The sequence below is a fragment of the Pelophylax lessonae genome, assembly GCF_965119305.1.
Source record: "Pelophylax lessonae genome assembly, chromosome: 12".
Classification (NCBI taxonomy): Eukaryota; Metazoa; Chordata; class Amphibia; order Anura; family Ranidae; genus Pelophylax; species Pelophylax lessonae.
The window spans coordinates 24,172,055-24,198,284 of NC_138779.1; the positions used below are offsets into that span (position 1 = coordinate 24,172,055).

Consider the following 26,230-nt stretch of genomic DNA (forward strand, 5'->3'; position numbering starts at 1 on the left):
TTGGCAAAAGATTTATTCGATCTGAAGAGAAACCAGAGTATCCCACAATTTTTTTTGGGTGGTATTTGATCACCGCCTGCATTTTTTTTTTTTCTTTTACATTTTTGCGCTATAAACAAAAAAAAAAGACAGTTTTGGAAAAAAATATATTTTAACACCTGTTAAAAATACTGACGTCTGCCGCTCCATAGAAAAGAATGGAGGTTCCAATCAGGTCCGCCTGAAAAACTGACCTGATCTGAATATCCGTGTGAAAGGAGCTTTGCACTGCAACCCAGCCTAGCGCTGTGCTGCAGCACCATGCTGCTTTTTATCACAGCCCACTGGCCCAAATCTCAAGGCATGGTCAGGCAGCACAGGGCACTGCACCGCCCGACATTGTGCTGAGTAAAGTGTACGTTTTGTAACCTTCAAATAAAGTTGGTACAAATAAATTTTAAAAATAAAAGGCGGAGTGCTGAATCATGCACCACACTGCTCCCTAGCCAGCCGGCGAATCAGAGAGATTGGAGTGTTGAATCACGCCGTCTGCTTTGTGTTTTAGCATTGTACATGTGTGAATTTGCCCTTAACCTTTTGAGCACCAGAGCCATTTATTAAAGTTGCAGGTATCAAGGGCTTTCAAAAACATTACCGGGTAATATAGCAGTTGGGAATGTTTGTACTTATGTCAAGCCATCTTCTCAGCTTTCAAATGGAAGTGATTTTGGACTGCTATGAAGTATCCTTATTGCTTCCACAACCCCTGTACCATGGCATCTGTTTGCTGATCTTCCCTCCGAGGAATGGACCAGGAAGCAATATGTGTTATGTCATTTCTTGGTCCAGAGCTGTCAGTTCCCTGAGCGCTGGCTGGGAAAGCAGCTAATGGGGCATGATCTGTGGAGTCTAGGGGACTTAGGTTAAATAGACCCCTGATGTCTCAAAAAAAAGCTGTCACAACCTATATGCTATCAGTTAGGAGGATATTGGTCCCCTATGTGATAGGAATAATCCTATGAAAAAAATCTTTAAAGAGATTGTAAAGTTAGAAGGTTTTTTATCTTAATGCATTCTATGCATTGATAAAAAGCCTTCTGTGTGCAGCAGCCCCCCTAATACTTACATGAGCCCCATCTTTATCCAGCAATGTTGCAGGAGTGTCTTGAGTGCCTGAGATTTTCCCTCCGGATTGGCTGAGAGGGCAGTGCAGCGCAATTGGCTCCCGCTGCTGTCAATCGGAAGAGGGGTGGGCCACGGCTCAGTGTCTGAATAGATACACGAAGCTGCAGCTTGGCTCTGGTGCCCCCATAGCAAGCTGTTTGCTGTGGGGGCACTCAACAGGAGGGAGGGGCCAGGAGCAGCAAAAAGGGACCTGAGAAGAGGAAGAGAAGGATTTGGGCCACTCTGTGCAAAACCACTTCACAGAGCAGGTAAATATAACGTATTTATTTTGAACCAAAAAAAAAAAAACTAGACTTTACAATCACTTTAAACATTTAAAGTGACAAAAAAATGTCAAACCACCCCACAAACACTAACACATGTGTTGGAGTGCCTGCCTATGAAAACCATGATTGCACTAAACATTATATATATTGCTGCAAACACTAATGCGAGCAATAATTCTAGGGATAATATTCATGATTTAATGATCTAAACTGATGACCTGTAGGGACGCCTATAGACCATTTTGAGTAACCTTTTTACTGACTCACATTGTTTTAAGGCTTGACATGAGGGGTGTGTGTGTGTGTGTGTGTATCGATTTACTTGGCTCAACTGGCTTCTGTATCTCACCAAACAATTTTTTACCAAAAATATGGGTTTGATAAACCATTGCGCTAATTTTATGCGACATAATATAAATTGCAATGACCACCATTTTATTCTCCGGGGTCTTTGCTTTCAGAAAAAAAAAATTGAAAATGGCTCCAGGACTGAAGTGGTTAATATCAGCTAAAAGTACCGGTTCAGAGAGGCTTTTGAAGGCTCCCTTTCTGCTATCACAGCATGCTTCAGAGCTACAGATAACAATGCTGAACACTGAAGTCACAAATGGGCTTTCCCATGTATAATGGTTCTGCAGGAGCCTGGTGCCACTGTAATGCAGCCATCTGTCCTCATGTTATTCTGCAGCTCCGCATTCTATTTCCTGTTCCTGCTGGTTCAACCTCTGCTCTTCTAACCTCTTAGAAGCCACCCCATGCAGCGCGACCTCAGCGTGGCTTGCAAACGACTTATCTAATACAAAGCCGATTCCAAAAAAGTTGGGACACTACAAATTGTGAATAAAAACAGAATGCAATGATGTGGAAGTTTCAAATTTCAATATTTTATTTAGAATACAACATAGATGACATATCAAATGTTTAAACCTCCTCCATTTCTCTCACAGCCTATTAATAAAAAGTTTTGTTTTGTGCCACAGTAAAAAAAGAAAATGCAGGTAATTGAAAAAAAATATTCAAATGTGTTAACTGTTTTTGTGTACAAAACATTTGTGTTGTAAAAAACATCCTTTTTTTTTTTTCTTAACACATAAGTTGGTTTACAAGCTTCAGTGTGCAAATAAGATTTTAAACAACTCTGTTGTTGGGTTAAAATGAAAAGGTTGCAAAACAGGACCTGCAAAAGTAGGGGGGCCTATACTGGGCCGGCCTGCTCCTTTCTCTGATCTTTGCTCTGTTCAATAACTGACTGCCAAGAAAACTTTTTTCGCATTCAACATTTCGGGAGTAAAATGCAAACACACTCCAAAGTTCTGCACTTCCATATCTACAACCCCCCCCCCTTCTTAAGACAAGCAGCTGTATAAGAATGCTAAGCTCTTCAGGAGCCTCTACTGTGTCCTATAGTGACGTAGGAGACCAGCTAGGAACCCACAGAGCAGGGACTAGGCATCTGACTGACCAGGAAGTGTCAGATGTTAAGAGGCTGCTACTCTCCACAAGAGTTAAGCCTAGTACACACGCAACGATTATCTGCCGACCGATCGTCCGTCTTTTGTCCAGAGGTGTTTTGTTGGTTGGAATGTGCCTAGACTGCACACGAATTTTCCCACCCGACAAAATTCTACTTCAGAAGTGATGTCATGTGTTGGTTTGCTTTCTTTGTGTTCTTTCTTCTCTGAGCATGCCCAGTCTTGCTCATAAGATTTTTCCCTGTCAAAATCTGTACTGACTGCACGAAAATCGGGCGTTATGTTGACGGCCAACAAAACTTTTATAGCATGTACACCAGATTTTTTTCGGCCGAAAAGTCTGAGTCGGTTGTCGGAAGCATCATACTAAAAAGCCGAAAATCGGCAGATTGGACGTTGGCCGAAAATTCCCTGCCAATTTTCGACGCGTGTGTACGGGGCTTAAGGATTGGAGGAACAGACAAGCAGAATCAGCGAGTATAAACCATCTACTTTTGCAGGCCTTGCTTTGTAACTTTTCTAACCCAATGACAGTCACTTTAACATCTTGTCACCTTATAGCTACAGCTTGTTATACAAACAGAATTTTTTTTTTTTTTTTGTGTTTTTTTTTTATTTATTTTTTTTTTTTAAAACCAACCTTTTTTAATTTTCTACAGTGAATCGGCCCTACATGAGTGATAAAAATCATGGCCGTTCCATTTGTTGAAGACTGGGATCTGGTACAGACACTAGGAGAGGGGGCTTATGGAGAGTAAGTATTACAATAAGCAGAATACATTTGGGATTCTTTAGTTGTTTTGGATCAGCCTTTCTCAACCAGCGTACCTCCAGAGCTTACTATGGATTTTTTTAAAGTGGTTGTAAACCTCAGACATTGGAACAAAGCATTTCCTATATAGTGTGTACTTGTCTCAGTTGAGAACATTAAGTGTCATTACTGTCCCCTGCTTCATTCCTCTTTTATCAGCATGAATCATATCTGACTAGTTTTTCTGACATCAATAGAAAAATGGTGACAGGGGACGGACCTCCAGCAAATTGACAGCCTCAGCTCTGTTCCTGTGTGGGAAGGGGTGTATCAGCTCTTTGTCCCCTTTTTTTTCTGAACTCTCAGACAAGCTTTAAAAATTAGGACCTTTTGGATGAAGAGAAGACTGCAAATAAGACAGGTACTGTCTACAACTTATGTAGGCTGATTTGTTTAATCTTTGTGTATCACCTGAGACCAGTCACTTCACTGGGAATATGTAAGGGTTTACAACCACATTAAAGAGGATGTCCACTCTGTTTAAAAAAAAAAAAAAAAAAAAAATAAATGAATAAAAGTCAGCAGCTACAAATCCTGTAGAATCCAGAGCTGTCCTCACCCAGTCTAGTTCTTAACTATCCTTCAGGTCCTCAGCATCTGCATCTGAACTGTGGGCAGCCAGCTATGTGGCTTTCGGCTTCACAGCCGGCTGCACACTGCGCTTGTGCAAGTCCCATTGTGAATGGTCCTGCAGCCTTCTGGGACCAGTGACGTGTCCAGGAAGACTGTAAGGGGAAAGGAGAATTTCTGCTCAGATCGCCTAGGCGATTTAAAGCGGAGTTCCACCCAAAAGTGGAACTTCCGCTTTAGGTATTCTAACCCCCTGACATGCCACATTTGGCATGTCATTTTTTGGGGGGGGGAGCGGGTACCTAGTTTTGACAGGTACCCGCTCCCACTTCCGCTTGGAGCGCCGCGGCGCCCTGAACGGCAGTTCTCCTCTCCCCCTCCCTCCCTGCAATCTTCTGGGACATGTCAGAGGTCCCAGAAGATTGCCGGCCAATCAAGACGCGCAGCGCGACTCGCGCAGTGGGTACCCGGCTGTGAAGCCGCAAACTGTCACAGCCGGGTGCCCACAGCAGTGATGCCGGCGCCGCCAAGACCAGAGGGAAGAGGATCGAGGCTTCGGGTGGCTGCATCGCTGGACTGTTGGACAGGTGAGTGAAAAGGCTGGAACTCCGCTTTAAGTGGAGGTGGGAGCCGATACCTGTCAAAACTAGGTACTTGCTCTCGCCCGAAAATGACATGCTAAACGTGGCAGGGGAGGAGGACTTAAAGCAGAACTTCCCCTTTTGGTGCAGTTCCACTTTAACCACTTCCCGGAGATTTACTGCTACAGGGTGGCCACGCTGTGCAGAATCACGTGTGTATGTATGTGTGTGTATATATATATATATATATATATATATATATATATATATATATAATTTTTTTTTTTTCTGCTATAAAACCTATCCAATGAAAAAAATATAGGTTCTTTTTAAATTTAGTCAAATATGTATTCAGCTACATATTTTTGGTAAACAAAAATTCCAATAAGCGTATATTGATTGGTTTGTGCAAAAGCTATAGCGACTGTCAAAGTGTCAAAAGATACTTTTGAATAAAAGGAAAACAGGAAAGTTAGCCCAATTTTTATATATAATGTAAAAGATAATGTTACAGCTAATAAATTGATACCTAACATGTCCACACTCAAGGAATGCCGACAAACTTTTGTACTTCTCTATAGGCGATACTTTAAATTTTTTTTACAGGTTACCAGTTTAGAGTTAGAGGAGGTCTGGTACTAGAATTATTACTCTCGCTTTAATGATCGTTGGCGGGGTGGGCCCCTCTCCCGCCTCCCATTAAAGTGATCCCGTGGCATACCTGCTGCTGGGACTACTTTTATGTGAAAGAGGACCGCCGGCGGTATAAGAAAAAAATATTGGGGTTATTGCAGCTGTCTGCTGCCATAACTCTGGTATTTAACTTTAAAGTAGCGACGTAAATACGTGGCGGGGGTCCGGAAGTGATTGGGCTCTACAAGGTTGACAAAAGCTTGTTTTGCCCCTAATTTGTAATGACTCTGTTACCAAAAAGGGGAAGCACTTGTTCAAGCTGCCATATTTTTCAGTGCAGGTTTGAGAATTTAGTTACCATGGACAGCTGACCCTTAAAAAATGTATTTATTTGTCTGGCAGATTTTTAAATGTTTGGAATGAGCCTTTTTATCATGAGCAGCTTAATATTTGGAATTATTTTCCGGTCAGAGTACAGCTAGCTGTGAACCGGAAGACTGAAGAGGCAGTGGCAGTAAAGATTGTGGATATGAAACGAGCAGCGGATTGTCCAGAAAACATAAAGAAAGAGATTTGTATCAATAAAATGCTCAACCATGCCAATATTGTCAAGTTCTACGGGCACCGCAAAGAGGGCACTATTCAGTATCTGTTCCTGGAGTACTGCAGGGGAGGGGAACTTTTCGATAGAATTGGTAGGTGCTCATTTCGTTTACTTTTGTTATGCACAGCTCATTGAAAAGAAAACTGTTGAAATATATTGATCAAAAATGTATGTGTATAAAGTTGTAATATTTAGTGAGAGAAATAGAACACTACTGTTTGCAGCACAATCATGTGTAAGAATTTGTGTAAATTTTTTGCACCTACATACAGCATTTTTAATAATTTCATACTGATGCCTAGGGAACAAGGGGAAAAAGAGAGAACCCCATTGGTGGGTTGTTTTTTCAGGGGTAGTTTACAGAAGTTTAGGAGGCAATACTGAGACTGGAAAAAAAATAAATAAACCAAAACACAGGCAAAGTGGGATTTTGCATTGATTTACAGTTTTAGGCTTTTTTTTTCTTCATTGAAATTCTGTGTGGCTTGCAGTTGGAGTGGTCCCATTTACTTCAATAGGTGAGCTTGACTGGCAGTGCTACCTGCTGAGTTAAAATTGCCACATCACGGTGCACTGCACCAGTGTATACTCTCCCAAACAACTGCCACGTTCGTCTAGAGTTGAATGGTAAAAATGTGGATCAGCTGCCTATTTTGTTTTTTTTTTTTTGTTTTTTTTTTACCTCCCCATGCCGTCCATGTGAAGGAAGCCTTCATAATCATTCAGCAGCCTCACATATATTTCTTAGAAAAATTTTGTAGAACAGTCAGTATAAACTTGCAGTATATAGTGTGGGGGTGATGTGGACTCTTAAGTGGTGACATATTGATCTGAGCACTCCAAATACATTTTTGTATGCAGATTTTTATAGTCTCTTTAGAACAGCCGTGATTAGTAGATGTGCAGCTATACTCAACCTAAATGTGGCATGGCAAGAAGTGTACTTTCCTTAATCCTTTGCTTGCCAAGGATGTGTCCTACAAATCATGGCAGACAAGGTGTTAACATAAGCATTGCAGTGGTGGGCATGTTTAAAATTGATCAATAGCCTCTGCTGTTTGCTGTGTCAGTGATATGTAAAGCATTTGATCACTTCTACAGACCGCCCAAAAGTGAAAAATTGCAACTACCGGTCCTCTGTTTTCAGTGTGTGTAGAATTGTGTAATTATATTATAAAATGTTCAAAATTTCACTCTTCCGGTGTCATGTGACTCAGTGTTACAAGGTCTCAGGTGTGTTAAATGTGGTGTTATTGCTCTCACTCTCTCATACTGGTCACTGGAAGTTCAACATGGCACCTCATGGCAAAGAACTCTAAAGATCTGAAAAAAATAATTGTTGCTCTATATAAAGATGGCCTAGGCTAAAGAAGATTGCCAAAACCCTTAAACTAAGTTGCAGCACAGTGACCAAGACCATACAGCGGTTTAACAGGACAGGTTACACTCAGAACAGGCCTCACCATGGTTGACCAAAGAAGTTGAGTGCACATTCTCAGCGTCATATCCAGAGGTTGTCTTTGGGAAATAGATGTATGAGTGCCGCCAGCATTGCTGCAGAGGTTGAAGGGGTGGGGGGGTCAGCCTGTCAGTGCTCAGACCATACGCCGCACACTGCATCATATTGGTCTGCATGGCTGTCATCCCAGAAGGAAGCCTCTTCTAAAGAAGATTCACAAGAAAGACCACAAACAGTTTGCTGAAGACAAGCAGACTAAGGACACAGATTACTGGAACCATGTCCTGTGGTGTGATGAGACCAAGATAAACTTATTTGGTTCAGATGGTGTCAAGCGTGTGTGGCGGCAACCAGATGAGGAGTACAAAGACAAGTGTGTCTTACCTACAGTAAAGCATGGTGGTGGGAGTGTCATGGTCTGGGGCTGCATGAGTGCTGCCAGCACTGGGAGCTACAGGTCATTGAGGGAACCATGAATGCCAACATGTACTGTGACATACTGAAGCCGAGCATGATTTTCTCCCTTCGGAGACTGGGCCGCAGGGCAGTATTCCAACATAACGACCCCAAACACACCTCCAAGATGACCACTGCCTTGCTAAAGAAGCTGAGGGTAAAGGTGATGGACTGGCCAAGCATGTCTCCAGACCTAAACCCTATTGAGCATCTGTGTGGCATCCTCAAAACGGAAGGTGGAGAAGTGCAAGGTCTCCAACATCCACCAGCTCCGTGATGTCATCATGGAGGAGTGGAAGAGGACTCCAGTGGTAACCTGTGAAGCTCTGGTGAACTCAATGCCCAAGAGGGTTAAGGCAGTGCTGGAAAATAATGGTGGCCACACAAAATATTGACACTTTAGGCCCAATTTGGACATTTTTACTAGGGGTGTACTCACTTTTGCTGCCAGCGGTTTAGACATTAATGGCTGTGTGTTGAGTTATTTTGAGGGGACAGCAAATTTACACTGTTATACAAGCTGTACACTCACTACTTTACATTGTAGCAAAGTGTCATTTCTTCAGTGTTGTCACATGAAAAGATAGAATAAAATATTTACAAAAATGTGAGGGGTGTATTGTCGTGAGATAGATATATATATATATATATATATATATATATTACACTCCTTTAAGTTAAGGAACACTTTTTAATCAGAGTATAGCATCAAGTAAGTTTAAACTCCTGGGATATTGATCTGGTCAGTTAAATAGCAGAGGGGGTTGTTAATACGGTTCAGCTGCTTTGGTGTTAAATTAATAAAAGGTGCACGAGATGGTCAACAATGAGACGACCGCCAACACAGGAATGGTTTTACAGGTGGATGCCACTGACATTTGTTTTTCTCTACTTCTCTTTCCTGACTTTTCGCTAGTTTTGCATTTGGATAGGGTCAGTGTCACTACGGGTAGCATGAGACGATACCTGGACCCTATAGAGGTTGCACAGGCAGTCCATCTCCTCCATGATAGCACATTATTATGTGCCATTGCCAGAAGGTTTGCTATGTCTCCCAGCACAATCTCAAAAGCATGGATGAGATTCCAGGAGACAGGCAGTTACTGTAGGAGAGCTGGACAGGGCCAGAGAAGGCCCCTAACCCTTTAGCAGGACCGGTATCTGCTCCTTCGTGAAGGAGGAACAGGATGAGCGCTGCCAGAGCCCTACAAAATGACCTCCAGCAGGCCACTGGTGTAAAAGTCTCTGACCAAACAATCAGAAACAGACTTCATGAGGGTGGCCTGAGGTCCCGACATCCTCTAGTGGGCCCTCTGCTCACTGCCCGGCACCGTGGAGCTCGACTGGCATTTGCCATTGAACACCAGAATTGGCAGGTCCACCACTTGTGCCCTGTACTTTTCACAGATAAGAGCAGGTTCCTCCTGAGCACGTGACAGACGTGAAAGGGTCCGGAGAAGCCGTGGAGAATGTTATGCTGCCTGTAACATCATTCAGCATGACCAGTTTGGTGGTTGGTCAGTGATGGTCTGGGCCTCTGGGGAGGCATATCCATGGAGGGACGCACAGACCTCTAAAGGCAAGACAATGGCATCCTGACTGCCATTAGGCATCAGGATGAAATCCTTGGACCCATTGTCAGACCCTAGGCTGGTGCAGTGGGTCCTGGGTTCCTCCTGGTGCACGACAATGCCCGGCCTCATGTGGCGAGAGTATTCAGCCAGTTCCCAGAAGATGAAGGAATTGATACCATTGAATGGACTCCACGCTCGCCCAACCTAAATTTGATAGAACACTTCTGGGACATTTTTTCCGTCCATCCGACCCTGCCAGGTTGCACCTCAGTCTGTACAGGAGCTTGGTAATGTCCAGGTCTGGGAGGAAATACCCCAGGACATGAGCCGTCTTTCATTAGGAGCATGCCCCGATATTGTCAGGCATGCCCCCCCCCCCCCCAGCTGTTGTCTCCCTGCCCCTGCATCATCCTAGGATATGCGATTGGGATGTCCCAGGATACTGCAGGAGATGAAACTTGTAATTGTTTGTGCATGCCTTTTTTGATTCCCTTTGCGAGGGTGCTGCCCACGATTTGTCTGATTAAAAACAACAGACTCTGTAAGAGTCTCTAATGATGTGAGACCCATCTACCACAATACTCCTGCTAGCCCGAGACTTTGTGAACTTAGTCCACACTTTAGGTCATGTGATGGAGGTCAGTAGTAACACTCTTTAATCAAGAAAGAGGTACTTTGTTGTTAAAAGTAACGCTCTCAAAGCAAACTCAGTACTCGAAGTCTATAATCTTTTTTTGTTAAAGAAAAAATAAATAAATTAATTTCCAGACGCCCCTAGCCGCAGCTGTAAACAAAAAAAAAATGTCCATTGTGCATGAGGCCTTATACGTCTCACTGGTGTGATTGTGAGAGCAGCAATTTTATTTTAAAAAATAATCTTTTTAACATAGAACGTATGCAACATATTTATTTTTAGGGTTGGGTATAGATAGCTTAAAGTGGAACTAATCCCCCCTCTTTCCTTTTTCAGCCAAGGAAGCTGCCATTTTGGCCTCTTTGACCTGCAACTGCCATGGTTTGACAGTTTTTAGTGGAGAACACAAGCTAATGTGACTGTAAACCATTACCAGCATGCCGGGAATGTAACTGCTTTTTGAAAACATGAAATCGATGTTTAATTCTGCTGTAAAATAATACTTTGAATATACTAGTAATAGTGAAGAAGTGCTGTAATGATTGATATAAATTTGCCCTGTTTAGTTGATAGGGCACTAATTGTTAAATCACCTGGGTTTTTTTTTCTGACCTTCTGAATATTCTTGCTGACAGACCAAAAGAAGAGTGATCACAACCCTTTATTACTGAAATCAAGAAATGTGTAACTCCTGTAGGCTGGATTCACACCTATGCATGTTGCCTTTGAGAGTTTCTGTAGTGCTTTTTGCTGTGCTTTCCACGTTTTTTGCTGCAAATTTGCCGTGTTTTCTATTTTTTTTGGGGGGGGGGGGGGATTTGTTGGGCAGATTTAAAAATGCAAATCGCGGTAAAAACGCACTCTGCAACTTCTCCATTGAACCAAAAAAGCCAAAAAAAAACGGGGCACCGTTTAAAAGTCCATAACCCTTTCCAAAAACCTAGGAACAAGAATGCATTGATGTGAACGTGTTCCATAGGAACCTATGTTAAAAACAAAATGTCCTGCATTTCTGCAAAAAGCATGAAAAAACGCATTGGTGTGGATGGAGCCTTAGGGTACTTTTAAACCAAATGCAGTGCTTTTTTTTTTCTGCATCAGAAAAGCATGGAAAGTAGGTTATATGGGAACCAATGGCATAGTTCACACCAGTTCCAGTGCTTTTGAGTTCCAGAAAAAACGCACAGCATGCTGCTTTCTTTCCTGCACAGAACTGTACTGGAATGTGGTAAAATGGATCAAAAAAGCGTTAAAACCAAGCATGCAGAAAAGCATGCGAAATTGATCTGAAGGACGTTTTTGTGGTGTAAATGGGAACCTTATTCAAAGTTGTTTTTGTGAATTGATTGCTCTTTGTTGGTAATATTTCGTGATTTTTGTGATCTGTTTTAGAGCCAGATGTGGGTATGCCAGAGCAGGAGGCACAGAAGTTCTTCCAGCAGCTCATTGCTGGCGTGGTAAGGGAAGGGAAGCTTTGCTGCTTTCGTTTACTGGTCTATATGCACATAATTAACTTGTTTTTATAGTGTATTAATGAATTGTTTTTTTTATTATCGGTGTTGTAAGGTCTGCCGACACAATTTGTCTTCTGTTTTTTACAATTTGTGTTCTAATTTTTTTTTTTTTTTTTATCTGATCTTTTTTGCTTTTTAATTTAAAAAAAAAAATTATACGCTAAACATTTTTGCGTCTTAAGTCTAAAGCAGACGTTTCAATATTTTTTATTTTTACCATAGAATTTCCATTCTTTTAGTCTAAATGAAATGTAAATGGGCAATTCTTGTATTCATATTTGCATTCCCTGTTACATATCTTGGGAGGTCTTTATGTCTAATTTCACTAGCGTGTGTCTTTACTATTGTATTAGGAATATCTTCACGGTCTTGGAATTACACATCGAGATATAAAGCCTGAAAACTTGCTTCTAGATGACAGAGGTAGGAAATATAACGTTTCTAATAAGGTAATAGTGAATGCTCATGTTGTTCATGAAGGTTTATGTTCTAACCTTTTTGAAGTTTTGGGAGAAAAATCCACTGATGGATTTTATTTCAATCTTATGTGTCCTATGCTGTGTATGTGTGTGATATATTTTTTTTTTTCCTCCCTTCAAGTAACTTATTCAACTTTTTTTTTTTTAATACAAAAAAGAAAGCGACAGAGCATTCCAAATATAGTAGTCATTATGATACACATCAGTCACAAAAATCAGCAGACATTAGAAGAATGTAATGTTATTCAGTATTGTATTATTATTATTATTCAGGATTTATATAGCGCCAACAGTTTGCGCAGCACTTTACAATGTGAGGGAAGACAATACAGTTACAATACAATTCAATACAGGGGGAATCAGAGGGCCCTGCTCGTTAGAGCTTACAATCTAGAAGGGAGGGTCAAGTGAAACAAAAGGCAATAACCGTGGGGGATGGGCTGATGGTGAAAATGGAGGTATATTTGTTAAGTGTGGGTTGGATAGGCTTCTCTGAAATGGAGGGTTTTCAGAGATCTCCTAAAAGCTAATAGAGTAGGAGATAATCGGACAGATAAGGGTAAGGAGTTCCATAGGATTCGAGAGGCTCTGGAAAAGTAATAAGCTAATGGGTTAGGCTCCATGTACACGGGACGCTGGAAATGGCCGTTTAGGAGCAGTTGGGCGTTTTTTTCAGAAGCCCCTGAACCCATCTAAATTTTATCTTATCTGTCCATGTACACCAGGTCGTTTACAGTCATTTGCAGGCAGTTGCGTTCAGGGACTTTTTTTAGAACGCAATTATTTGCGTTCGAATGTGTGTTTCCCGGAGTTTCAAACGCAAAAACGCGACCGAACGCGATGACCCGCGTTTAGCGTTTGCGTTTTTCCATTTTAAAAAGGAATCATTTTTTTGACCTCTAGGAACGGTTCTAAACGCAAACGCCCGCTAAACGCGGGTACAAACGCGACCGAACGGACGTTTCAAACGTCCTAAAAATTCCAGCATTCAAAGGGACTTTTAACAACGTCCCATGTACATGGACCCTTAGTTAAAGCGGACTAGGAATAAAACTGATATCACAAAATGCAGAAACTTGATGTATTAAATTACTGCAAATCAAACCTAGAAGAGGTACGTTGAGCACCAAAAATAAGAGGTATCACCAGAGTCTACTCAAGGAGACTACAATTTATTGAATTTGTTTGGGCACCCTTTGTGCGGATGTGTCAGCTTTTCTCTCTCAATGTTCTGGGCCGCTTGTTTTCATTCATGGACCGATGGAAGGGTAGGAAAAAGGCATTTCTGGGCCACTAGTTTGTGGGCCATAGAAAGCAAACGTGTGATCAATAATTTGAACGTCTGAGATATTATTCCTTTCAGGATATCGTTTAAGAGTGCAATTTTTAGGTACACAAGTCATTAACTGTTTAAAAATAAAAAAGAGGTCCAATACCGACATCATTTAGGACACCTCCAAAGCATGTGATTTAAAGTACCAGTGGTAACTCCGACATCAGGGACTATTGGGAAATGCTGCTCTTCCCCATGAATACAACTATAGGATGGACTATGAACAATTGGGTGGGTTTTTGAGTAGGCGATCAGGAGAAATGGCTTCAGGCCATTGATTATCATTCTAAGGGTCCTAGGTCCTGCCCCCATCCCCGTCTACACTGCGGATTAACATTAGCACTATAGGCTGTCACTAGAACGCAATAGAGGTCACCTATGAGTCCCTTTTTTAGTTAATTGTGCAGATGCCACCATTGTTAATAATCAAAATGAATTATGAACTAAGGGAATAGTATGGGATTATGTCTGCAGGGCATGACCGAGTTTGAGATATTGAAAGTATGAGTGTTTGGGCAGGTGATCTCACTGATAACTTTAAGAATGATGATAAAACATTATTATGGCATAGTTGGTGAATGAAGAGGATGCCAGCTGGTTTCCAAGTATCAAACCCATCTAATTTGGTTAGTTTTAGGAAAGGCCAAGTTGTTCCACAGTGGAATGTATTGAGTAGACCCAGTGTGTGCTCAGTAATTGTCTGGGTAGCCTTCCAGATTTTATGAATAAGGAGAAGTGTGGGGAATTGCTGCGAGGGAAGTTGCCCAGCTTCTAGAATAGATTGGGAGAGAAAGGTGGTAAGCAATCATTTAGTGACTTTAATGGAAAAAGGAAGAACTTCTGAGGTTTGGAAAAAATCCTTTTTGTATTGTAGCTACTAAAGGCAATAACTAACCTGTCCTAGAACAAATATTTAGCTTTTTTATTTTTTTTTTTCTTGTATATACTTTGCTCAGTAGACTTTGTATGTGTTTTTCAGATCAGCTTAAGATTTCTGATTTTGGCTTGGCTACTGTGTTCAGACACAATGGGAGGGAGCGTCTACTGAACAAGATGTGTGGAACGCTGCCCTATGTAGCACCCGAGCTTATAAAGCTGAGAGCATTTCATGCAGAACCTGTGGATATTTGGTCATGTGGGATTGTTCTGACAGCAATGCTAGCTGGAGGTAATGTATACCAAGATACCAGCATAGGACAAACAGTACAGTATCAAACTAGCAAGAGATGAAGACAAGGCAAAATGTGTGCATTGGTAAAAATATACAATGTTGCTATTTTTGTTCAAAATGGTACAAGGTGTGTAATTGTATAAAGATAAGATACACATAGGGGTGTGCCTGGGCACAGCCTAATCATCCTGTGTGGTGCAGATTCCCTCTGTTTAGAACCCTGATATTTCACCAAAGCCTCCTAACCAGGCCCCTAATAAAATTGTATAAAATAAAAACTGACACCAATCTCTTGGCTTTGGGATACACACTATACTGCAATAGGCTGTGCACACCTAAGAACATGCACGAACCGCTCCTAAAAGAATGCTCAGCAGAAGATTCCCGGTTTTGTTCCCTTAAGTAAATGCTTTCTCAACAATCTTTTTAGTGTCTCTTTTCGTTTTGGATAGAGCAAGTGAGGGTTGTAACCCTTGTCCGATTTTTTTTTTTTTTTTTTTTTTGCCATCTGTGTCTCATTGTGGAGATTTCCCTTCACTTCCTGTCCCATAGCCAAACAGGAAGTGAGAGGAAATCTCTGCAAATTAACGGAATTTCTTGGGGACCCCCAGATCATCAGGACTAGTGTCCTCATTGGAAGATTTCCCCTCTGTTACTTCTCTGGGGGCAACCCAAAGTTTGAGATTTTCTTTTACTTTCGATGATGATGGTAATCAAGACAAATTATAGACGGCAGAATCTCCTTAAAAGGGACACAGACAGCAAAGAAAAAAAAAACCTGACAAGCGTTTGAATCCCTCTACACCCTATCCAAAGCCTTTAGTTCTACTTAAAAATATTGTTCCTAACCTTTACTACAAAAGGTCTATTTACATGACCAACACAAATACTTTTTCAAAGAACTGTACTGTATATTCTGTTATAGGTTGGTTTGTCCATTTTTAAAACCTTTTTTCTTTCATACTTTTCTCACCATATGTAGAGCTGCCATGGGATCAGCCTAATGATGCATGTCAAGAATATTGTGACTGGAAAGAGTCAAAACACTACCTTAATCCATGGAAAAAGATTGACTCCTTGCCTCTTGGTAATCTTTTTCTTTACATTTAATTTTCTTGTTAATGTTTCTACAAACAAAAATTTACTTTAAATATTAAGGAGTTTTTAAAGGCAGAATATTTTTTACCTTAATGCATTCTTTACAATAAGGTAAAAAAAACCTTCTGGGTGCAGCCCCGCCCCCCTTATACCTACCCGAGCCCCGTCTTGATCCAGCGTTGTGCATGAGAGCAGCGGCTGTTCCAAATCTCTCTCTGTCCTCCTTTGGCACACACAGCAGTGGCAGCCATTGGCTGCTCCTGCTGCTGTCCATCACAGCCAGCCAATAAGGATAGATAGCGGAGGGCGGGACCAAGCAGCGCTCTGTGTGAATGGACAATGTCCATTCACAGGAGTGCTGCTTGAAAACGAGCCTCCTTGAGTGCCCTCATGGCAAGAGGCTTGCTCTTCTTGATTATTACAACAGCAAGAAAACTTCAAGTCCTCCCTTTTTTTTTTTTTTTTTTATCTTTTTTAATTCAAAGGTTATATAGAAATGAGTAAGAGTTTTTTTCTTTTAAAAAATGTTCTTAAGGCCCCTTTCACACTTGTGCGGCTTGGGACTACAAAGTTGCACGACAAGCCTTACCCCATGATTTCCAATGAGTACCGTTCATATCTGTCCGACTTCAAGGTAGTCCCTACACTTCTTTGGTCCGACTTTGATGCAACTTGATTACACCGGAATTGCTTTGGAATTGCGCAGTACTATTTTCTGATCTTGTGTACGGGCCATAAGTCCTAAAAGCTTGGTTGTCAGTAAATATTTTATGGTAGATACATAACACTAGGGGGAATAACGGATCTAACATTGTATTTGATCTACAGAATAAAATTATGAACCTGTTTCTTTTTGTACACACACACACACACACATATATATATATATATATATATATATATATATATATATATATATATATATATATATATATATATATATATATATATATATATATATATATATAATTTTTTATTTTATTTTTTTCTGGCACCTTGGGGCTTGCATTAGCTGGCTTAAAACAATGTTTCTGTAATTAGCTGTTTCAGCTAATATTGTAACTTTATTAGCAGTGAAAAAATACTTAAACACTTTTTTTTTTTTTTTTGTCTACCTTTTTTCTTTTTTTTTTTTTTAAGCTCTGCTGTGTAAAATCCTAACAGAAAATCCCAGTACGAGGATTTTGGTTCCAGACATCAAGAAAGACCGCTGGTTTAACAAACCCCTGAAAAAAGGTAAGGGGGAAGGGAGGGTAGAGGGAATGGTTAGAGCAAGAGCAGGGAGTGTCCAGCACCTCAGATCAGACTCCTCAATGAAAATGATAGACTGGTTAGAGTAACCACAGAGAGTCATGTGGGTTCCCCCCCAATAATTGGAGATATGGGTTCCAGACCTTCCTAAATTTTATGACCTTGTCCTGTAAAACTGTTGTCAGTTATTTGTTAATTACATACCAGGCCATCTTGGTGTTAACCTGTGCTACATTCGGAACCCCAGATTTCCAATTTCTCACCAGGGCCTTTTTGGCGGCAGTGAAAATAAGATAGTCTAAATTGGTTGGCCGTGTATTCAGCTGGCTTCAGGTTGAGCGACAGCGTATAAATTAGTTGGTATACCAGCGTCCAGAGTCTTTATATCCTGGAACACTCCTACCATGCATTTACCAAGGTACCAGCCGAACCACAGCCCCAGAAACAACGGTCAAAGGCACCTCAGTTGAGTTAATATTGGCCTCCAAAAAAGCTGAATTGGATCTACCTATGTCTGACCAAGTCTCAAACTGAAACCATTGCAGCGGGGTCCCTAAATCTGCCCCAGCCCCCCCAATTGAACAGTGTAGGATGGTTGGTCAGACATGTCTCTGGATAGTCATGATTTGTAGATCAAATAAAATAAAACGCCTTTCGCCACAGTTACATAATTGGAGGTAATGAAACCAATCCCCTCCAGGGTTAGGAGGTCTTGGATGCGATGGAAGCCCGAAGGGACTAAAGGAAGTGATATGAAGTAAGGTGGTAGCCAATGGAAAATGGGGATATCAATGTCCCCTGAAAACTTATTTGAATCCCAAATCTTTAGTGTCTTAACCGCTTGCCGACCGCCGCAAGTAGATTTACTGCGGCGGTCAGCCCCGGCCAGGCAGAGTGACGTTAATTAACGTCACTAGCCTGGGAGGGTCTGGGGAGCGAGCGCGCGGTCACGGACCCCGCGCGTGTGACCGGCGGATCCGATGTCCGCTGGTCACTCGGCGATCGTCGGGGAAGAGGGAGAAAGTCAGGCGGCTGTCAAGGGTCCGATCTGTCTGCCGCAATGTCGCAGTACCGCAAAAAAAATCGCAGATCGCCGCCATTATGCGTTAAAAAAAAACAACAAAAATGACAAAAATCTTTCCCTTTGTTAGTAAAAGCGATAACTTTTGCGCAAACCAATCAAAATACGCTTTTTGCGTTTTTTTTTTTACCAAACATAGGGAGGATAAAACAAATTGGCCGAAAATGTTAAAAAATTTTGATTTTTACATTTTTTTTTGGGGAATTTCATATAAAAAAATGTGAAAAATATTGTTATTTTTGCAAAATTGACGCTCTTTTTTTGTTTATAGCGCGTGATCAAAAAATCGCACAGGTGATCAAATACCACCAAAAGAAAGCTCTGTTTGTGGGAAAAAAAGGACGTCAAATTTGTTTAGGTACAGCGTCGCACGACCGCGCAATTGTCCGTTAAAGTCACGCAGTGCCGAATCGCAAAATACCCCCTGGTCGTTTAGCAGCCAAATCCTCCGGGGCTTAAGTGGTTAATATGGGGTTGGAGATGTGTTTACACAGATCCGGCAGAATCCATAGGAGTGTGTCTCACAATAATGTGTACTTATTTTCATAAAGGTGAGGTATTTTTGAGTCAATGAAATTTAAAAATTATAGTAACTAGGCTAAATTAGAGAACCTTTATCCTTGCCTTAAAGCTTTGTGAGTTGTGTGTTCTCACTGAGTTTGGTCTGCATTTACTAACCTCTATATCAAAGACTTTGGATGAATTGTTCAAGTAATTTAGAGGGAAACATTGATTTCTAGTCCTTGGCGGTTGGCATTTGTTCATTTTGTGTGCTATTTGTTAAAGAAATATCATGGCTACCTTTGCTGAACTATCTCACAATTCTAGGTGCCAGTCTGCTGGCTTTATGTCTTCATTACTTCCTCAGGCACTCTCCCTAACAAATATACAAATTAAGAAAGTGAAAACAAAGTAATTATCTATTTCTAAGGTCCGAGCCCTTGAAAGTATAGAAGCATTTTCAGATAGGTCAACATTGGCAGTCTTCACCGTTTTCTTTTATTTTCTTGACATCTGAAATCCCGTCAAGATGACGACTAATTGTAGTTGCTATAATACATGCCTAAAAGCACCTGCGATTGCTTGCACCGCAGGGCTCTCTGGATATTACCTTTACCAATAAATCTCTTGTCTTCTATAGTCTATGGTGGGTGAATTTATGTACCGTTAGCAGTATTTAGTATGTTTCTGAACAGCGTTATCACCATTTTTTCTTTCTTTTGTTTGCTTTTTGTCCTCCCAATAGGCCTGAAAAGACACCGCGTATGCTCAGGGGGTGCAACAGAAAAATCAGATATTTTCAGTAAACACATACGTAGTGATGCGGACAAGTCTCTTCTCTCACACAGGTCAGTGCTTCTTTCAATACCCTTTTCATTTAAGAGCATTTGTTGGTGAAAGCATAAAGGTGTAATTGCAAGCTAAAGAGAGTTTTTAAATGTTACCCCTGTCCTGGGTTTTCGTGTGCTTTAGTTTACTGCACAACATTTGTATGTTAAATCTGCATTTTTGTACACATCCTTTTTAAATGAGGCCCCTGTGTTCTACAGAATACAGTGTATGATTTTAGACCTGCATAAGGATAAAATCCAGATCTCTCATACAAGAAACAAGACTACGCAGAGGGAATTCATTTGTTCTAGACTATTTTTTACAATGGCTCTAGCACTTAAAAGAGAAGTGCGGTATTGAAAGAAAAAAAAAAAACCTACATACCCATCTACCTAATGCAGCATCAAACAATGCTACAAGCTGCCCCCCGCTGGCTCAAAGTCTGAGAGCTGAGCAATCGCATGACTGTTGATCACTGTTTTCGCGTCTGCTCTGAGCAGTGAGTGATGACTGTCAATCGCTGCTCTCTGCTCTGTCCCTTTGGGTCACAGGGGTGAAAATATAAGTGCACTTCTGTGACCCACATAAGAAGTATAACCAAACAAGTTAACCATACTTCACTTTTGATTTTTAGTAGAGGCCCCACACTTTCTGTGCACAGTGCTGTTCTATTCTTTCCACCCCCTGCCAGAACACTTCAGTCAGTGCTCTCAGCCATTGGCTAAAAACCCTGATCGGGAGCCGGTCAGCTGCTGGTTTTCCAATATGCTTATCTGACAGAAGCCTGGCAAACGGCTGACTTCTGTCGGACCGTCTGCCATACACAGGGGCAAAATGTTTGCTGGTTTTTATTGAGACTATTTTTAAAAAAATTTGAAACCATTTGAAAAAAAATATTTTGGCTTGACCCTTCCATGAAAATACTCTTCCTATTGTTTACTATTTTACAAGGCAGTAACCAAGCCTGTTGCTTTGCAGTGATGAGAAGACGACGTATTCCAGCACACAGCCTGAGCCTCGCACAGCCCTCCCAGCATGGGACAGTAACTCCTCTAATATAGACAGCCTGGTGCAGGGTAAAGGAATTAGTTTCTCTCAACCAGCCTGTCCAGAAAACATGCTGCTAAGCAGCCAGCTGCTGGGCACTCCGGGTGCCTCCCAGGTAAGCCTAACATAATTTTCTAACAATTCTCATATTTCACTTTATATAGGCATTCGTTCATTCATCTGTTAAATTGTATCTTGTCTGAAAATGTTTTTCATTGCTGTGAATTTTATAATGAACCACTAAAACCACCCACAGAACCCATGGCAGCGTTTAGTGAAAAGGATGACCCGGTTCTTCACCAACGTCAATGCCGAAAGTACTTATAATAATCTGAAGGACACTTGCGAAAAGATGGGTTATGTGTGGAGAAAAGGCTGTGCCAATCAGGCAAGTTCATTAATCATCTTGCTAAGTTATTGTGTATCCTTATATTCTAAATTAGAAAATTGATGCGCAATTTAGGGATGGTCAGGGCCATCCTATATGTGTGAGTTAATAATTGTAAGCAAATATCATTTAATTTAAATATTGCTTTTATATGTACCTGAAACCTATTCTTTTGTATTGGCTTCTCATAATCCCCTTCACACCAGAACATGATCAGTACTGTTAAGCAAGTCATGTTCTATTGTACTGTGCAATTGTAATAGTTCAGGTACTGGGAACCTGCTTACTGAGGGGAAATCTGAGATAATATAGTTTTCAGAGGAGAAAGTGAGGGGAAAAAAGCCAATATTTGAAGATGTCATCAAAACTGGAATAGTCGGTAAATCTTCAATGAGGATGCTTGACCCACTGGCATTGTTCTAGGGGGGGATTTCCAGCACTATGAAGAAATTTTCTTTCACTTTCTCTTGTGTCTGCAGCTAAGGAAGTGTGACTGCAGAAAACAAAAAAGAAAATTTTTTTTTTTTTGCTTTTCTCTACTATATCCAAAATGAAAGTGTGGAATGGATTTTTGGCTTCAGATATAAGTTTGTCCTCGTGTCTGTAATTTCACATTTTTAATTTATTTTTTTATTATGAACTTGTTTTGTTTTTGTACCAGGTGACACTTTCAACAACTGACAGGCGAAACAACAAATTAATATTTAAGGTTAATTTGGTGGAGCTGGAGGAAAGAATATTACTGGATTTTCGCCTTTCGAAGGTACTTTATTTTTACACAGTGTTGTGCTAATTGATCAGTGAATCTTTGATCGAATACCCAGTTTGGTCATGTACGGACTACTGAAATTTGATTGCACTCTTGATAATTTTATTTTGTGTTTTTAATAATAGATCCCAATATTTTTTTTTCTTTACGCAAATTGTAGCCCTTTTGTTCATAGTTAACCCCTCTGTGTTGCATATATGCCTTCACTAACTTTTCCTTTTGAATATATTAGTTGCCCTTCTAATATATATTATATATATATATATATATATATATATATATATATATATATATATATATATATATATATATATATATATATATATAATGCGTGTGTTTGGGCTCTAGGTAATTTTCTAGCAAAAAAAAAAATTTTACATGTAGGAGCGAAGTGTCAGAATATGCTTGGGGAGGAGGTGGTTAAAGGATCAAATGTAATTTTGATTTAAGCTGCCGTCTAATATTAACGAGTGATTTTATTTTCCAGGGTGATGGTCTGGAGTTCAAGCGTCATTTCCTGAAGATAAAGAAAAAGCTGGAAGACATAGTGGCCATTCAGAAAGTTATTGTGTCTGTCACCTGATTGTGGAGTTCCCAGACTTGCGATAATTTGTTGCCAACCCTTCTTGCCTTGCTGTTAAGGACCAGTTCTGGACTCCTTTTTATTTCTGTTAGGACCTGTAGTTGGGGTCATTGGAAGTACAGGAGGTCATTTGGACTGCTCCCAGCTTACTTGGAGAAGGAGGAGTTCTGTATTTCATGGTGCTGTCAGATTCACCGTGGGCTTCACACGTTTCTTTGCCTTAATAGGAGCTTTATTTGGGCTTCCTTGGCACGTTTGGTATTTTCACACAGTTTGTGAAGCATACAAAGGTTGCGGCCTACACATAAACCTTAAGTTGTTCCATATCTCTACTTACTAGTGCTGTGGTGTGCATGAATTTTAAATTTCTTGTTGCCCTTGGTAATATATATTTTGTTATATCATGAAGAATACTTCATGTTCACAAAAATCCTTTCACAGTTAATACTCTTCAAATGATTGTAGGCAGTAACCAGAGTTAAAAATGTAGAGTTGGGCCCTGAGGCCATCACAGTGATTATATATAAAACAATGTGAATGTTTAAGCCATTTGTAACATAATTATTATATGTAAATAAATACATCACTTTGGGGAAAGTTCTGTTCCGGATCTTTTTGAGCACGTTGCATGTTCTCCCAAAATACCGACTCCTTGATTTTACTTACATTGCCTGTGACCGTGTTTTTTTTTTTTTTTTTTTTTTTTTTTTTCCCAGAGAGTGAAAGTTACCTTATCAACTGCCTGACCTCACAGTGGGGGCGATTTACTGAAACTGGAAAGTGCAAAATCTGGTGCAGCTCTGCATGGAAACCAATCCGCTTCCAGTGTTTGTTTTATTTTTTTTAATCAAAGGTTAATTGTACCAGCTGAAGTTTGAAGCTGATTAAAAAATGAGGTATTGGGTCGAGGCGCTGCCCTAAGTATTGCCTTCAATTGTGCTGGTTGTAAATACCGTGAGTCCTTTGATTATTGTGACAAATCTCCCAACGTAATTGGTGACTAATTGGATACTGTAAAAGTGCTAAACAGTGTCATACAAAAATCATATAAAAATGACCGTATTGATCATACAAATCCTTATAATAATGTGCAAATTATCGCAAACCAGTGCAAATTATCGCAAGGACAAAAACAACTTGCAAAAAATGCAATAAAGTGCAAGTGCAGAGTGTTCAAAATATATTAAATATTCATGCAAATAGTTTGTGTTCTTAAACTCAAATTTCAAAAATGTGGTTCCCTTAAAAATTGTTGCTGGGCTTGCTGGCCCTTGTAGTGCTATCCATGGAGTGTCATTGATGTGAATCAACACAATAGAATAGAAGTGTCTCAGTATGCAGTGAGCTTTGGTGTCTCCACTTGTGCCCCCCACCTGGTATCACACTTACCATAAATCTTACCGCTTTGAACAGGGGTGTATCACTTTTAGGTAAGTGTACTGGTGTTTGTGCCTTCTCCACGTCCATTCACTGATGTCCCCCCCGCCCTCGCTATATCATCCTTTTAACACTCCGCTACTGGTGCATCACAGTTCACTACGCAATACAGCTAAACAAACAGTTTCAAATTTTGCATGCCCAGTCCACTGCTTTATTTCCTTGCATGCTGAAGCTGGTGTGTTACTCCCCAGGAGCAACTTGAAGTTGCCGGATACAAACTTCTGTTAGCATGGAATTCCTTCAGAGCTTGCCGATATCCATCCTCCCCGAGCCCAGCTCACCGCCCAGAACCTCCACCTGCACCGACACCACAGATCCCGACCCCTGAAGCTGATTGGCTTTCATCATGCGCAGCTGCACCAGATTTTGCATTCTCTAGTTTTAGTAAATCATTCCAGTGTCTCCTAGCTTTTAAGAGTTTATAACCGCATCCACAGATTCTAGTAGTTAAAGACCATCACTTGGCTCATTTATTAACTATTAATGAGGTTTAATTCCAATAGTTCAGCTTTAAAGCGGAGTTCCACCCTGGAATACTTTTTTTTAATAAAAATACCCCCGGGACAGTCGGGGTTAGTACATTCCACAATGGCTAGCCTCTGATCTGTCCCGGGTTGCACTTACCTTTTTAGGACAAATACTTACCTTGAAAAAGTATTGTCCAGCGTTGCCATCTCAGGTGTGGGCAGCTTGAAGCCAGCGCGATCCTCTTCTGCGTCCTCTTCCGTCTTCTTTGGTCCCACGATGCACTGCACCGGCCCCGACGTCACTTCCGGTGCGCGTGCATCATCCCTCCACAGCTTCTGGGCATGCCCAGAAGCTGTTTAGAAGGGAATGACGCCCCCCCCCCCCCCCTGGAACTGACGTCTGGGCCGGTGGAGGCGCAATGATTCCTGGGAATCATTGCAAAGCCAGGAAGTGACGACGGGCCATGGCTGCCGAGGGGAGGAAGAAGGAAGTAAGGTAAGTATATTTTCTTCTCTACGAGGTAAGTAAAAAAAAAAAATGCGATTATCCATTTGTTTTTCAGGTGACCCGGAGCGAGAAGATGGAGGTAAGTATCATTTTAGGGTGGAACTCCACTTTAAAGTAAATCTGCTATACAATTCTTTTCCTCCTAGTTTATTGAAGGATACAGAACTAAATTCATAAAGGACACCCAAGGGCAGTCCCAGGGGGTATACTCCCTCTCTGCTATAGCCACTCAAGTTTTTTTTTTTTTTTTTTTTTTTTTTTTTTCTGCCTAGTCAGGAGTAAGGACCTAGTTCCTTGCTGGGATCTCTGGTCCTGGCAAATTTTTAGATAGGAATTTTATTCCGCCTGGATTTTTCCTGTGAGATCTACAATCAACTGCTGGACTGGGCAAGGGGCTGGTTAAACTAGATGCAGTGGTCACCCCAGTCTGGCCAGCGAGCGAGCGTAGACCTCAGCTCCGTGCTAGGTCGGTTGCGACAGCCCCACTGGACGGGGGCTGGCCTGCGAGTTGAACGTCTCGTGAGGTCACATATGAGTGGGTCTGGGCCCGAGTTGCAGCGTTCCTCCTGACCGACAGCCCCCCATTTTGATGAAGGGGGTTCCATCTGGAGTGGTGCCCACCTGGTACGGTGAGTAGCTGTCCCCCCCCCCCCCTCCCCCTGGAGGCTTTTTTGGTGGACGTGGGCCCCTCCTTGGGACAGTCAGACCCCAGGTTCCCCCTTGCCGAGTCCCTCATCATGCCCCCCAACCCTTTCCACATAGTCTGGGGCTGTTTGGGTGGTCTGGCCACTTTCCAGGGGTGGGGGCAGGGCGCTGACTGGCGATGGGGGGGGGGGCGGGGGGATGCGCCGCTGGCGTCTGGACGATCGACTGTGCGAGGGGTAGGTTGTACCTGGCGGGGCCTCCTGCCAGGGTCCCCTGGCCTGCCTGGATCTGTCCTTGAGGCCTGGTCTCCCAATCCTGTGTCCCTGTATGCCTCGTGGGGCCGCCATTTTGTTGTAGCCTGTGCGTTCTATACACGGCGGCCATGTTTGTGTAGTCCGGCGGCCATTTTGCTGCTGTTTGCCATTAAAAATAGTGGCGGCCATGACAGTGGAGCCCTTTGGGCGACGATTTCAGTGGTGGGAGCCCCTCTTCATTCCCTGGTGCTGACTTTTGGATCATTTTACTTCTTGATCACCGCACGTGTAGTGTAGATTATCCTGACAGCTGCTGGTGGGGTCCTCTCCCTCTCTGCTGAGGATTGCTTGCTTTGTGCTTGGCGACCGGGTTGTGCTACCAGCACAGTGGGGGTTGTCTCTTTGCAGTGTTTTACACTTTTTTGTGGGGTCTGGTGGATGCACTGATTGTATCTGTGCGTGAAACCCTGAAGATGGAGGATGCAGCTGAAGCTGCGACAAAGGCACAGGTACCCTTTGGCACTGACAAGCCATCCAGAGCGGCAAAGAGGTTTCCTTCCCCTGCCTATTTTGACAGAATTGGCGCTAAAGTGTGGGGTCCCTAAGCACTTTACTAGGCGTTACCCCTATGAGGAGCCCCTTTTTA

At 41.7% G+C, this 26,230-nt stretch overlaps 1 protein-coding gene across 1 annotated transcript; it reads left to right on the top strand.

Annotated features, from left to right (window-relative positions):
- The first annotated feature begins 3,559 nt into the window (after positions 1 to 3,559).
- On the top strand, positions 3,560 to 22,618 carry CHEK1 (checkpoint kinase 1). The gene is made up of 12 exons (XM_082273494.1): positions 3,560 to 3,656; positions 5,969 to 6,192; positions 11,617 to 11,681; positions 12,092 to 12,161; positions 14,530 to 14,718; positions 15,704 to 15,808; positions 16,960 to 17,055; positions 19,398 to 19,500; positions 20,462 to 20,645; positions 20,787 to 20,918; positions 21,580 to 21,681; positions 22,175 to 22,618. The coding sequence occupies exons 1-12, from the start codon at positions 3,592 to 3,594 to the stop codon at positions 22,268 to 22,270; spliced, it is 1,431 nt and encodes a 476-aa protein (XP_082129620.1). The 5' UTR covers positions 3,560 to 3,591; the 3' UTR covers positions 22,271 to 22,618.
- Positions 22,619 to 26,230: the final 3,612 nt, after the last annotated feature.